The sequence below is a fragment of the Macrosteles quadrilineatus genome, unplaced genomic scaffold (assembly GCF_028750875.1).
Source record: "Macrosteles quadrilineatus isolate MER2022 unplaced genomic scaffold, UCM_ALF_1.0 Scaffold_3__2_contigs__length_128488019, whole genome shotgun sequence".
NCBI lineage: Eukaryota > Metazoa > Arthropoda > Insecta > Hemiptera > Cicadellidae > Macrosteles > Macrosteles quadrilineatus.
The window spans coordinates 60,899,225-60,915,330 of record NW_026542596.1 but is presented as its reverse complement, the minus strand read 5'-3'; the positions used below and the strand labels follow the sequence as shown (position 1 = coordinate 60,915,330).

General features: G+C 34.8%; 2 protein-coding genes across 2 annotated transcripts; one reads left to right on the top strand and one right to left on the bottom strand.

The window, feature by feature from the left end:
- Nucleotides 1–529: 529 nt before the first annotated feature.
- Nucleotides 530–2,452, bottom strand: LOC128989240 (ATP-dependent DNA helicase PIF1-like). The gene is made up of 2 exons (XM_054411114.1): nucleotides 1,216–2,452; nucleotides 530–558 (listed from the first exon to the last, which is right to left on the bottom strand). The coding sequence occupies exons 1-2, from the start codon at nucleotides 2,450–2,452 to the stop codon at nucleotides 530–532; spliced, it is 1,266 nt and encodes a 421-aa protein (XP_054267089.1).
- A 4,079-nt stretch (nucleotides 2,453–6,531) lies between these two features.
- Nucleotides 6,532–13,843, top strand: LOC128990369 (protein spaetzle 4-like). Its single transcript, XM_054412715.1, has 5 exons — nucleotides 6,532–6,834; nucleotides 9,599–9,753; nucleotides 10,370–10,840; nucleotides 11,392–11,514; nucleotides 12,933–13,843. Exons 1-5 carry the CDS (start codon nucleotides 6,802–6,804, stop codon nucleotides 13,165–13,167), a joined length of 1,017 nt encoding a protein of 338 aa, XP_054268690.1. The 5' UTR covers nucleotides 6,532–6,801; the 3' UTR covers nucleotides 13,168–13,843.
- Nucleotides 13,844–16,106: the final 2,263 nt, after the last annotated feature.

Here is a 16,106-nt window from a genome sequence, read left to right as displayed (position 1 = left end):
ATCAATATATTTGTATCAAATAATAATGTAATTTCTAAAAGTTAGTAAACATCAACAATCATTTAAGGCCCCTTGATAATAAATGTTTGTAATACCCATAAATTTATTACACGTTGGATAATTTACAGTGAATGGAGATATAAATAACATGTGTACAAAGACGGTCAATAATAATTACAACCCTTAAATCTACACATCAAATGAAAAAGCAACTCAAAGAGTTTATGTCTTCCAAAGACAGATTATTTAACAAAATCGATCCAGTAGAACTGTAGATTTAATTGTTCAAGGTTAACAAGTAATCTCCAGCTTTTTTCACCACTAAAGATTTGAGGTTGCTTGACGTTTTTGGAAATAACTTTTAAATGGTGAGGAAATCTACCAAAGTGGAAGGAAATATTCCGAAAGAGAATAAAATTTCCTACAATTATAAGAGATATGAAAAAGCAGTATACATTCGATTTTCAAAATTTTTAGAACAATTTAATCTTTTAGATAATAATCAGCATGGATTTTTCGGAATGGAATATCAGTTGTGAGTGCTGCTGTATCTCTTATCTAACAAAAAACCACTAAGTGGTAACACTTTCCCCGCCAAGTCAGCAATCCAAAAAAGATAATAAATCATTACTTTTTCCGCCAAGAAAAACAATGTAATGTATGTAAGTTTGGCAACTTGGCGGCAGACTTTTGCTCGATCACTTTAAAAATACCATAAAACTAGTTTCATTGAGCAAGTATCTCTCCCATTAGTACATTGCTAGGTGAGAGCTTATTTTACAAAACTTGACCTTATTTGTGCCACATTTCATAAAATCATAATAGTGATGGTTTTATATTTACTGATTACCTCGAAATTATTATACTTAGTTGGACTAATTAATTAGAGAAGTTGATTTGTGAAATTATCCACGAACGTAACTTAAATGAAAAAAAACCAAGCAAAAGTCTGCCGCCAAGTTGCCAAACTTACATACATTACATTGTTTTTCTTGGCGGAAAAAGTAATGATTTATTATCTTTTTTGGATTGCTGACTTGGCGGGGAAAGTGTTACCACTTAGTGGTTTTTTGTTAGATTTTATTTATTTTTGTAGAAAATTAACCGTTCAAATAAAAATACTCTTTTCTCTGAAAAAAAAAATAAATTTTAATGCTAAAGTTGACTGAACTCTCGATCTTCCGGTAGTCTTTGCAGAGGGTACCGGTTTTGTACTCTCATCCTGCACTTTTTCGACATTTTTGGTCTGGCACCACTTCCTGTCTCTCACATAAGGAGCCGAAGAGGAGTCACAACTTGTGTTGTAAAGTGGAAGGTCAGACCTGTACTTCTGCCTTAGTCTGTTGTATTCGAGAATGGCGGATTTCTGAGGCTTCACATCTCTTGGGTTAAAGTTAATAAGATGAAGCCCTTCTAATGAAGTCACTCGTGACAAGGCAACATATGATTGGCCACATGTAAATATGGACTCCCCAATATCAATTATTACGCTATTTAAGCTGAGGCCCTGGCATTTGTGAATTGTAACCGCGTAGGACATCGATATCGGGAATTGCTCTCGATACACAAATGCGTTATCCATCACTTGAAACTTGACGTTTACTCGCTGTAGGTGATGGGTAATGCCACAATCAAAGTTAATTGTCACTGAGTCTACGTCATCAGAATTGTCTGTATTAAACCTCAACCCCGTTACTGTTCCAATGGCGGAGTTAACTAGCCCCACAGTGACGTCAATGTTTCTAAGCAACATAACTTTAGCACCAACCTTAATAGGAATAATTTTCTCCATACCAGCCGTTCTGCTGCAGTCAGAGTTGTAAGAGGACAGTATCTTTTTAACTTTGTTTTGTTGACGAGGTAGACAGTCAACTGAGTCTTTTGCAACCAAGTTAACGACAGGACCACTTATTCTATTGACCATTTCATCATTTATTATGGAGCATTGGTAACCAGTTGAACAAAGACACACAGAATTGTTGGGAAAAGCAGACAAGTAATCTCCTAGAGAAAGGTTTTCACAAGCAGTTTTTCCATTAAGATGTATTTTCTTGCTTTCAATTAGACGGATGTCCTCAACGGTCATATTGCCTACTCTGACTTTGCTTAACACATCAGCAAACTTAGAATCTTGAGCTTGTCGCATGTTTGTAGTAAGTTCATCATAAGAGAACTGTTCAGACCAGATGTTAACACAAGACAGAGAGCCAACAAAAGAACTAAGTTTGCTACTGTCAAGTTCAATGAATGGGGAGTCTTCGTGTACTGGTGGAAGTTGTAAAAGGTCTCCAAAGAGCAGTATATGTTTTTTACCAAACCAGCCGTTACTTTGGTCTGAGGTGTTGAATATTTCACACAATCTGAGATTTATGTACATCAATGTTAGATTGGAGACCATGGACACTTCGTCTATTATGAAGAGCACCACATCTTTCAGGTTGGATCTCAACATTTTTAAAACATCATCAGTAAGAGCTTTGTACTTTGGAGTTTTTCCATGCTCAACTGGCAGCTGAAACACTTTGTAGATCGTAGAACCATTGATGTTGTAAGCACTTAGTCCTGTGGGAGCTGATATTGATGTAGAGGCTTGAAGACATTTTTTAGTCCAAGAGCTATTAAAATGCAATTAAAACATAGCCATGGTATCTTACCAAATGGTCCTAAGAAATGTTCTCAATGTTCTTAAACTAGATCTCTTCACTACACATAAACAATGCTGCTCTTTTTGTAAACATGAAAAAGACAACAAACACGTTTTATTTACAGCTGTTAAAATTATTAATACAATGTTAAAAGACTTAGTTAAATAATTTAGCTAGTATCCTAGTATATAATTATATAGAAACATATGTATAAAATGTGATTGCATCTGGTGGCCTACTTAGCACCAATTTATAGTTGACTTAAAATTCGGGCAGATGAATATATTTTATTCTTTGTACTTTATATTTCATTGCTAAGATTTAATTATGATTTAAATGCTTATTGTTGTGAGTTCAATTGTAAATAAAGGTGTTGAAAGTAATAGCCCTCTGTTTTAACGTTTTTAAAGCTTTTACCAACTTAAATAGAATTCAACCTAATATTGAAGTGAATTCCAACATTACTGGCAATGCGTTGGTGTTACATAAGTGTTCTGATAATTAAACCCGTATATCTAAAGACTAGTGTAAATTGAGCCCTTGGGTGACTTTCTACAGCCAGTTTCAACGTCTAGAACTGTGTGCAAAACCTCCCATTTCCCCATTTTTATTTGTCATGAATAAGTAGACATTTTAATACTAACTATGACGATTGCATTCATAAAATCTCAAAACATATTGTAGGCTACGGCAATATTGTCCTAAAAGCTGTTTACTGACTTTCTAAAGCCATATTAATGTATATAATTGTGTCCAACTAACTAACTTTCAATTGCGTAATATTGTTTTATTTGCTGTGCTATTGTCCACAAAGTTGATCTATGTGGAAGTTAATACTACTCCTGCTATCGCTTATTAAGTTTAATAAAATCTACATTGATGTGTGTTTAAGACATTGCGTGTTTTAAGGACGAAATGTACGTTTAAATTTATTTTTCCAGGGTCCAAGGAGGGGGGGCTTTAGCCCCTGTAGCCCCCCCCCCCCTTGGAACCGTCACGGGGGGGAATATCTCTTCTCTAAGTAATTTTATATAGTAAGTAGTTCAAATCATTCGGTATACCTGAAAAAAATACTTTATAAAAGTTTTAAAATAATCATCAGCTGTTCCTATAAATTTCTCTAACATTTAAATTTATTGATATTTAATCGCAGCTGGTCCTTCTTTTTATTTTGATTTGTTTTGATTTTAATCCCATGTTATTTAAATGGGCCAAAATCGTACTTTGAGGGCTTGCCAAGGGTTTATGGGTCAACGTACCGACTTGAGACCCTCAAAAGGCACATCTACACGCTAAGGGCTTTCACACAACATAAAGAACATTAAAATTGAGCCAGTGGTTTGGGCTGTAGGTCCGTCAACATTTAAGGAGAAGAAGGAGAACACGGAAAATTTGTGAATTTTCAAACTAGTTTTTCTTTGCTCAAACACAACCGTTTTTTAAATTCTTTTTTTTATTTTGTTGAGAATGATTGCCCCTATCCAGTAGATGAACAATTATTTTAATAGCTTTTGTTTCTTCAGAGCTATAGACGAGTAAAAAAGCCACTTTGTCACGTCATGTATATATACACTGCAGCAGCTGTGTACCGCTGGGGGACTTGGCGGGGCGGAACGCTGCCGCGTTCCTTAATTGAAACTTTAATTGAGTCGGTTGATAAAGGAAAATGTACAACTGGTATTTTCATGGACCTATATATGGCATTCGACAGTGTTAGGCATTCTACTGTACTCTACTTGAAAAACTTCAAAGTCTAGGAGTAGCAAAACAATCTCTTTTGGTTTACGTCATATCTCACTGAAAGATCGCAATACGTAGAAATCACTCACTTGACAAATTACAATAGAATTAATTATTAAATCATGCTCAACTTATAAGCCAATAGTTTTTGGAGTGCCACAAGGCTCAATATTAGGGCCCCTGCTTTTTTGTGCTATCTATGTGGAATGAAAGATTCTTTAATATATAATAAAAAAATTCAACAATATGTCTGTATGCTGATGACTTGAATTTGGTCATATCATCCATCTCAATAGAGCAAACAGAAATGTTCGCTTGTGTAGAATTGGAAAGTATCTGGAATTTTCTTAATAACCACAACTTGATGATGAATTTACAAAAAACTAAAGTTATAAATGTTAAAACAAATCAAAATAGACAGAAGGAGCCAACAACAATAAGGTATAACGTACAAAATATTGTTGAAGAAATTAGTAACAATTTTTTGGGTTAACACTAGATCAGCACTTGAATTGGGATAAACATGTCCACAAATTTTTAAATAAAATTAATTCCAGAATTCATGCTTTATCAATTATGTTTTTTTACTGTGATTTAAAAACTTTAAAAAATATATATTTTGTATGTGCATTCACATATCTCCTTTGGCATAGCACTCTACCGCTCAACAAAAAAATGTAATCTAGTTAGCATTTTAAAGGAGCAAAAAAGAGCGGTTAGAATCATGCTTAAGCTGCAGCGTGATGAGTCAGCTAAAGAACTTTTTAAGGATCTAAAAATCTTTATTGTTTACGGGCAGTATATATATGAATCAATAATAATTGGGGAAAAACAAGAAGTATTTTTGGAACCAAAAGAAAAATCCCATTCCTATAATTTAAGTAATAAGAACGAAAATGTACAACCACACAGGGCTAAATTTTTTTTAAAGAAACCATCTTATGCAGGTAACAGTATTTTTTTTAAATTTATTCCAAATAATATAAAAAAAGAAATAGATCCAAACAATTTTTAAAAATATTGAAAGAGTTTTTAATAAATTTGGCAATTTATTCTTTTGAAGATTTTTCTAACTCCCTCAGTCGCTATGATAGTTGAAATTATCTTACTAGATTTATAATATGTATTTGTTGTTTTTATGACCATTCCTCATGTTTTGCTGTTTTTATCCTGTTGAATTATTTTGACACTATTTATTGAAATGTATTTTGTACATAAAAATTAAAAATGAATAAAGATATTTGAATTTAATTGAATTTATAAAAAAAACTGATATTTTTTGGAAAGTTTCACATAAGGACGTTTCATTCAAGTATGTGGTTGACAGGTTTGCAGCTTATGGTTTCATCATAAGTTCATAATCTGTATTAGCTTTATGTATATAGATCTATAATGAGAATCATAAAATAAGATTAACACAGGGAAAAAGTAAACAAACTATAAATAAAAACAAATCTGATACATCTTCAATTTTTTAATGTTAATAATATTAAATACAGCCCTGTAATTAAGTTGTCTGTCCTTGGGAGAGGTTTGCTGAAAAACTGGTACTTTTTGGGAAGTTTCACATAAAGATGTTTCATTCAAGTATGCGGTTGCAGGTGTGCGGCTTATGGTCTTCTCAAAAGTTCATGACCCTAATTAACTTATACCTTTGACTATTAATAGATAAACTTTACGCCTATGGTATTTTGTAAATACATTAAACTATTTTCTGTGAAAGTAGTCAATACCCAAACCCCTCAATTTTCCATGAATATGCCTAGCTCAAACCTGCTCCCTTGTAACAAATTCCAAAAAGCTGACCACTGGGTTAGCAACACTAACACTCCAGATTGTTTAGTTCTTTAATGCTTTCTTATGAAATGGCGACCATAAATGTAGGTATTTTAAGCCAAGCATGAACGGAGGTCGGAGACGAGTGTATAGGATGAGTTGCGCGATCTTGTACTCTTGTTGGTGTGTTTTCAAATTTTTTTCACCAAACAAAAAACAATATTAACCACGTATGCATAAACCTATCACATACAAAGTTTCAACCAATAACTGGGGTAACCGACCATACAGAGTGCGTTTACGCATCATAAACCTCAACTTTCATGAAGCTTTACGGTGGTCCAAGACGTGACGTCACGTTTCACGATTATCTGGAGGCTGGACATTTGGCGACACGAGACAATCTCGAAAGAGCAAGTGTGTTCCAGCACGTAGACGAAACAAAGGGGGAGTATGCAAACGAGAAAGTGTCGCTAAAGGGCGGTCGTGTGAAATGTGGGTCGTATTATTGGAAACTGGGCAGTGGGCAAATAAGAGAAAGTGATGACACGGCGCAGGTAACGGTGCGCTGGCCTAGATACAGCGCCGTCGCAGTCAGTAGTGTGTTCTGAGGCAGGCAGCGCGGAGCATGTAGCCTACAATGCCGTCAACGCTGCCACCCCTCCCCCTCCTGGTAAATAGTCTACTTGTCATTAGCTAAATTGATATCTTATACTAGTTTGCCGCACTGTTTCGCTACTATGTTTCGTGTTTATTATGGTCGACAGTATTGTTTTCCGCTAGTGGTTTTAGGAAAGGGTTAATTTTTTTTTTATTTTAGTTGTACAGTATTTGTATTCCGCTAGTACAGTATGTATTTTAACGTTTTGTTTTGGTTCCAAGGAGAGTTTCTCTCCTTGAGTAGAACTTGTGTAAGTCTCGTAAAGGAAGTTAAAAATCTGTGGTTTAAGGGTAGTGAGACACCGTTATATACAGATCTAAATAAACGACGAGTGATACTGCCTAATCAGATACTTTTAGCAAATTTCCCATATAGGGAATAAGCTATTTTAGTTTTACATCAGGATTTAGCTTTTTGCGAGTATTTTTTAGCAAATTCCTTAAATTTCCTTAATTCGAACATTTTATGTTCGGTTATTTCAGATTACCAACCATTCAATCTTTAAAATTGTCTACATTTCATGATTTTATTTAATTATTTACCTATCCTAATTTATGTATCTAGTTCCATGTACTTTTTTCCTCCATGTCTAGCTTATTTGGTGTAGAAATGTAATGAATAAAAACGGGTTTAGAACAAGAATCGCGTCTTTGTTCGTTTCTCAAACTTTTATAAATTTTTTTTTACCCGATCAAACTTGGTTCATTACTTAGGTCACAATTAAAAACGGAAGGGCAAGATGCTGTTACAAAGAGTGGTGACACATTTATACTGACAATTACCATATCTTTATTAGTCAAATTGTAAAACTGTTGAAACCCCGGCAATTCAAAACCTCCAAATTTAACAGTAATGGTACAATCTGATTAGACGACCGCGACGCGGCACTCAACGAAAGTGTCGTCTGCCGGAAAAAAAGGTATTGTGCAACACCGCACCCTGTAGACCTAATAGGACTCGGGCATCGATGGCAGTGAAAGTGTTACTTATAAAAACTGTCACTAGAGAGAGACTCTCACTCGCGCTTTTCCCGGGCGAGCGGTCAAAGACCTGCACCCACTCCAGTACACTACATACGGTTCTTTATCTCTCTCGCACTCCCGGTAATGTGTGTTGTGTGTGAGAAACGGACCGGCTGAACAGCTGACTATCAGCTGTGATAACTGTAAACTTGTATGATTGTTGTAAAATCGGTTTGAACAATGAATACAAACCCTGAAGCGAAATGCTTATAGAGAATAGTTAAAATGGAATCGTATTCATTGGTTTGAATTTGATAATAAAATAAGTTAATTTTTAGCAGTGCAGTGCATACCATTATCGGATTGTTCAAGATGATTTCTAGTTTTTTTTTTCTTTTTTTTTTCTTGAAGTTCAATAGTCATGAGACTTAATTTTGAAATTTAATTACCGTATTCCAACTTGAGGAGTTAGATGGATATATGGAAATGTTTCCTCTAGTTCAAAAATTAAGTGAAAAAGGGTTGATAACTAATAGTTTGTATCTGTATCAAACTATTTTGGTTAAGTCAAATTAAATTTGGACTTATTAATTTATGAATACCTGTTGGTACATAATGTCTTAATTGTTATAACTTCTTCCTTAGAGAATAGTGCAATTTATTAACAAGGCCTTGGAACTGTTTTGTGAGAAGTGTAAATGGGGTAAACTATTAGGTAAACTTGGAACTCCCTGTGCTGTGTAACCTAAAAGTTCTCAACGCCAAAAATGTTATAATCCATATTTTTGTTTAAGATTTTTACCATTAAAATATATTGTAAAGGTGGAATCTGTTAAGCATGTGTTCTAAATCTTCAAGCTATTGGAATATAACTTTTAGATTCAAAACACAGATTTATGTTCAAGGATAGCTTTTTCAAATCCCCCCTCACTAAACCTTTGTCATTGGCCCTTTTTATTTTGACAACGTATGGGAATTTAAAAACTCTGCTCTCTAGTAAACCAAAACATATTTTATGTGGTTAAAAATGAATTAGGAGAAATCAATAATCACTTAAACATATTTGCCTAGATCTATTTAGGCTCCAAGTATTAGTAATTATTGATATAGCTTTGTACATCATGAATTCTTTAATTCATGGTCTTTAAAAAGTGTACATGAAGAGATAAGTATAAAAAAGTGCTCTCATTCACAAACAAGTTATTGTTTGTTGTTCATAACATTATTGATAGCTGTCTAAGATTCAGAAGTATCATCTTTAAAACAATTCAAACATATTTAACACGTTCGCTACCAATCACCACATATTTGAGACGCTGAGGTCATTGCCACGGTCCGAGGTAGCATACCTATACATTTTAATATCACACATAGACCGGGTGTCAGTTTGTTAAGAGTACTGTACACACAGACCGAGGGCCGATGCAGCAAAGTAAAAATCAGTTTTGCCAACTATCATTTGACGTTACTAATCATCATATTCACAGACAAAGCACATATGCGATAGACATCCTTGTAGACCACTGCACAGAATTCAAGGCCTTCAAACTTGAAATAGACCGTTACAAAAGATATAAGCTTCTTAATAACATTTCACACCGACGCAAATATACAACGTCAGTCTATTTTAATGTGACCAGTCTATGGGTGGAAACAGACTGTCGCATATGTGCGTCGCTGGTCCATATGAATGAGAAATTTTGTACTATTGCGGTAGCAAACGTGTTAAAGCCTTGCAGAGCATAGTGAATTTTAATTTAAGTTTTTCTCAGGGAAGCGATGTTTAAGATTGTGTTGTGTGTTTGCATCTGAAGCTAGTGCTGAGTCTGACAGCAGGACCAGGTAGTGGTTATGACTCCGGATACACGACGTGTTCCAAGCCATTCAGGTCATCCAAGAGTCGCAGCGAAATACCGTGTGACTTCCGCAACCAGAACTGGTGCACTATACCTGGCACAGCCTACCCCTGGTGAGAATAACAAGCAGGGTAATTAGTGAAGTTGTTGAGAGTTTTAACTGTTTTCTAAATTTAAAAAAATAACTCTTTTACAGATGGTTAGTAAAACCGTCATGATCTTCAGGATTTTCAAAATTAGTTATATTTGGATACTGTTCTAAAATCGGCCATTTGAAAGATTAGCTGCAAAAATGTGTTAATACAAATTAAATATTTTTCATAATCTTTGAGAATGGGAAAAATAGTTTTTTATTAAACGTTTGTCCTCAAGGATTGTTTTATATGCTGCCAATAAACAAAACTAATTTTATATAATAAGCTGCAAAAAAAATAGCTTCTCAATACAAAACATTTATGAAGTTTTAAAATGTTTACTGTTTTATCTCCATAACTATTCAAACAACAGATGATAAGAAGAAATTGAGAAAAATATAAGTTTAGTGGAAATTGACTGTAAGGTGCTGACATAACTAAATAAATTGTATTTTTTCTTTCAGTAAAATGTTGTAACCACCTCTAAATACTCACCTCAATGGAAATATAAGACCTCACCACAAACCATGATAGTTTAAAGGTTTTATGTAAATTAACAGTGTACAAAAACTAAAACTTTGATCACCGCTTTTAGGAGAGCTGTTCGTCGGTTTGTCTACGAGAACCACGGACTCATGAGAAGAATGTACGGTGATGAAAGACATATTTCAGTGCTTCGATCAGAAATAGAGTCCAACGACGTTGAATACCAGAGTGAGAGCGGTTGGTCGTTTCATGACGGGATTTTGAAAAACTACCATCCGAGGACTAGTAGTTCCTCGGCACCGACGAAGCCGACTCCAACCACAACCACGACGACACCGGAACCGAGCACTCGATCGTCTACAGCGGAGTCTGTGACGGAAAACACCAACGCAACTGAAGACCCGTATACTCTGTCTAGTGAGCAGTTCACGACAGAGGCGAATCTAGAGACGACAGCAGATTACGAGGCAACGACTGTCAACAGCTCAGAGAGTGAGCAGAAGTCTCAGCCGCAGCCACAGCTGTTTGAGAAAGACCAGACAACGACAGAGGAGACTCAGCTGTACAAGCTGCGAGGAGTGTAAGTAGCCTTTTACAACAAATATTAGGCCTAATTGTGAGTTTATTCAAACCACTCACATTTTTCTGTGTTTAGAAAGGTTTTCTCAACCCTAATCATGTTACTCTATAATATAAAATGGCCCAATGACAAATCTGGCTACATGACGCAGATTTCATCATGTTAAGGGTAAAAAAGAATACTTTGATTTTAAGATGGTTAAAACTTGTATTCTGAATTTAGAGAACAGTACTAATAACCATGTTCAGAGTTGTATAAATGGTAACAAATATTTAACCAAGTTAAAACTTTTGGTTAAACATCGGGCTATTGTTTTATTTTCATGAGCAAATTGTGAATACATGCCTTTTTTATGAAATGAAACTTGCAACTTTTATTATTGAACACCTACTTTTTTTAAGGCTATGTTTTGAGAGACATATTTTAATGTAACAAAAAAAAAACTATAACATTAGTGAGGGGAATTACCTGATAGTTTTTGTTTTCAAACTGTTGTATTTAAAGATAAAATGTGCAAATTTTAAGACTCAGTGTTTTTTTTCTTTTTTCAGAAATGCATGCCCGGTGAAGGAAGAAGTAGTTGCGCCATTCTGGGCCAATAATACGAGAGGGGAAGTGCTCGCTTTACTCAATCTCTACCCCTTCGAGCAATATGTTCACTGGGAGAGGTGTACGTAAGTATTGGAACAACTGATTATTTGTTTACAAGTAGCAAAGTAAAGACTGTCATGTCCTTTCAATACTAAAATGTTACTACTACATCATAATACATAATTTATTCTCTTCTGCTCTGGTTATTTCTGGTGTAGGGCATCGAGTAGACCTCTCATTTCATCAATATAATCATAATATCTTCTTCACACCCCTCATCTACCTTCTACCAGGTATTTTTCCTCTAGTCTTCTTCAAATGTTCAGATTCAGTTTCTTCCAGAACCAGTGGCGGATCCGCAGAGGATTTTCTCCCTTAAAATTCTTAAAATAACTATCACAAATCCTAAATAATAACTAATTACAGTACATAGGTATTATCCGGAGGCCACCCTTATACAGCGCGCTGCGGCGGTTATGTTAGATTGGGTTATCATAAATATGTTTGTAGGACTTCCCTCGTTTTGTTATGAATCGTACAATACCAGATGAGTCATACTTTTGCACACCAAATCCCCTCCAAGTAGGCCAAGGTCAGGTCGTTGACCGAAGCGCGCACATCACCTGTCACCGCCTGTATCTGGGGTATTTGGCGGGCGAAAGTATGACTCATCTGGTATCATTCGATTCATAATGAAACGAGAAAAGTCCTACAAACATATTTATGATAACCCAACGTAACATAACCACCGCAGTGCGCTGTATACCTACTTGGAGGGGTATAGCGGCGGCGACGCATTCAACTCAATTCTCGCCGACATTGCAGCCTTATAGGAGGCAGAACTCAAAGGCCGCTAATCGTAATCGTCAAATTTGGACAATAAGTCAATAAAAGTATGTTCTTTCCAATTATGTAGTTATTTTTGGTCCCCGGTAAAAAGAATCCCTCCAATATAAGTGGCCACTGGATAATACCAAAGTACAGTACCCTATTTACACATAGCACAGCTTTGCAATTTTATCATCAGCTGCCTCAAAACCTTCTCCTTTGGCCGTTGTTTGTTTGGTTGATTAAATAAAGGATGACCTAGTTCCTATGCACTGCAGCCACTAGTGGGTTTTTCTAAGCTCCCCCGTTTATTACCTCAGAGTCCGTCAAACCTGAGATGTTTAATAAACTCCATCCAGTCTATGAGCCTCCTGAAGAAGGTGTTTGCTTCTTGTCATGGTGAGAGTGCTTTCCCTTACCTCAATCAGAGCTGTGCCGTCACAAGTATATGGTCTGAAGTCTCCTCGGACTGCCCACATACCTACTTGTGGTGTCCATTGTAGAACCTCAAGTAACGTACATGTATTCTTGAGAAAGCTATGACCCATATGCTTGTGATCTGTCTTAGATGCCTCCTAACTTATCTTAGAACATTGTTGGCAACTTCTATGGGCATCCAAATTTTCGAATCGGACAAGTAAAATCATGCTAACTTCCTCTTCCGATTTTCCAGGTTTGAGAACAAGCAGATGTTCTGCAGGCAAGGTTGCCGTTGTGAGCAGCAGTACAGACTGCACCGTCTGCTTGCTTACGACCCAAACAACGACTGCCGAGGGATCTTCTCCGATTGGTTCAAGTTTCCCTCGTGCTGCGTCTGCCGTTGTTACGACTTACCGAGCGAGCTGAGGCTGACTTCACGGAGTCCACGGTTCTCAAAGCTTGCAAAAGAAGACGACGAAGAAAGATAGTTTCTACTCAATCCTGGAGATTTCGAAATGTGATAATTGTTGGTGTGAATTTGCTTTGCCTAGTTTTAGTATTTAGCGGCTCATTTTGAAACACAATGTTCAGAAATGTACAAAAACCAACAATCTCAAGACTGACCATTTTGTAGATTTAAGTTTAATGTAATTGATTAAGTTTTTCAGTTGAAGGAATTTTATACGTTTTTTTATTGGATGTGATTACAAAAAAACATTGTAAAGGATTTATTTAAGTGTTAAAGCAATAATAACCAAGTTTAAGTTTAATTATACAATAGGTACCCTATGTTCAATAATAATTTCTTTCTTATGTGTTTTATTTTCTTTTGTAAATTTTTTATTCTTAAAATGAATAATTCTTATTCGTTATAGTTTTTAAATTTTACAGTTAGAAAGAGATGGTATTGATAGACACGTTCAAATGTAATAATAGTCTATATGGGAGATTTTATTACATTAGAAAACAAAACACTATATTTCATTTTCATATGATTCAAAGTTTCAGTTTTTCTTTTGAACTTGCTTGATAAACATTACAAAGAAAAATACATGACATTAATCATGTCCATTGTGAATTAATGATATTATGTAAAAGACAAACTAAATTATAAATATCGTTGTAAATAAAATTAAGTAAGAAATTGCTGTAATATGTGTTGTAAATGTGTGTGTAGATATGTATGTTTTTATTTTTTTGTAAAATATAATTGTTACAAATATCGACTGTATTTTTGATCCCTAATACCAAAGAGGATTGCACTTTTATAACTTTTAATTGAATACTCTACTTAACATAAAAATGTACTGCATGCTATTTACCAACAAAATTTTTTTTTAAAGTCAACCACCACTTTTCCTCCAATCCACTTCAAGGGCAAGATATTTATGCTCAACTGTAGCCAACCGTTCACATAACAGATCTTCCTAACCTGAAAAGCATCATGTCCGACCATTCTAGTTCTAAAAAATGTTTTTAAGTGTGGAACTGGTTTACTGCACCAGGGGCTTCACACTATAACACCTAGCTATCTTTTTCTACAGAATTTTGGGTGTAGAATTGCCTTAAAGGTGACACTAAAACAGTTAACTCTGTATTGATAGTTGATACAAAATGAAACTCAATTAAATAAATGTATGTGCTACTACTACTTAATCAACCAATGGTTAGGATTTAAATAAATAAAATGTTTTACTGAAGTAAAAATGTTTTATTTCAAATATATTACATGATATGAGATCAAGTAATGTGTCAATGAGTTGCTTAAGCAAACTTTTTTCCAATTTTCACAGTTTTTTGTAAAATCACGATTGATTATTCAGCCTATCTGCTTTGTTTGAATACACTGTACAGTTTTATTCAAATTTGTAAGCAAAAATTACATAATCTTATATGAACATAATTGGTTGTAAAATATTAATATGTTAAATATTCACAACAAAATACTGTTAACAGCTTGGCACTTATAATACACAAATGTATCAACATTACGATGGAACTTATCACATTTCACACAACTAGCTTAATAAATAAGTATAAAAGTAGGCCTACTAAGTAGTCTATTATATCACAAAACAAAGAAATTAAGATAGGAGGGTAAAGAAGACGTTACAGTTAAAAATCAAGCATATCGATATCGCAAATAAAAATATGTTAAATTAAGTTTAAATTGTAACCTAATTGAGCGTATCCGAGGATTCATGGATAAACATAAAAAAAAGATAGTTGTGACTAGGACATAATACAAACAAGCTTTAAATACTTTATTTACTACACATATTTCGCTTTAAGAATTAGCGCACAAAGATAAGATTAGGCCGTCCATAACAGACTGGAGCAAATTAAAAAATCTTATTTCATCGCAACTCACAACATTAGGCTACTTAGCGACTTTGTCACCGCGACTTTTTTTCTCGTGGTCTGGTAGCTGGAGGTTATTACCCCAATTAGGTCTCATTTTTTTAAAAAGTAACCTAAAAATCTGTTTTATACACTTCTGCGTCTTGTTTACAATCTCACTGAGGTTAATCATTCAACTGAAGAGCTGTTAAAATACAATTCACATTTCAACCGTTAACCGTTATACAGAAAGTTGGTCATCATCACTGGTCCTTTAAAGTGAACTCTAGAAATAAATGGAAGGGAGGCAAAGCCCTAAAGGAAATTATCATTTTTGTTACCATTCTCACCAACATGATCATAAGCTTTAAAATCGTAAAAATCAGCTAAGTAGGACAGCTTCAAGGATGTAACAGACAACCCGTTTATTGTATTAAGTATAATATATTAGTTGAATAAAACTACTAATAATTTATAATAAATTAAATTTGACTATGGTAGATTTATACCATGAAGTGATTTAGCTACCTCAATTAGGTTATCACCGAAAGTAGCCTAGGCACACAATTTTTTTCAGCTGCGGTTTGTCGATACGGACGAACTGAGAACATTTTATAGGCTGTCATGGCGTGACATCACTCTCTTCTCTTGAGGGTTGAGACGTCACTCTTTGTTGTGTTTGTTGACTCAGTTAGATTTAAATAATCTATATTTTTAACAATAATTATCTATATATATCAATTATAAAAGTAAGTAACCAAACTTGCTGATAATGAAAAAGTCGAATGAAGGTTTACTAATCAAAAAAATAGTTCTGTTCATAAAATAAAATTAGAAATGACTCAAATTCCACCAAAAGATGTACAGTTAAGAAGGAATCACATTCTAAGCAAAATCTTTGAAGAAAAAGTGAGTGTTACCGGTGGAATTCGATCTTGTTGTACCTCTTGTATATCAGCCGAGTACTCTATCCACTACACCACGAACACCAATGTCTGAACTTTGTATCGTTGCGGTAATGGTGTTCCCTCAAGAAAAGAGAGTGACGTCACGCCATGACAGCCAATAGAATTCTCTCATTTCGTCT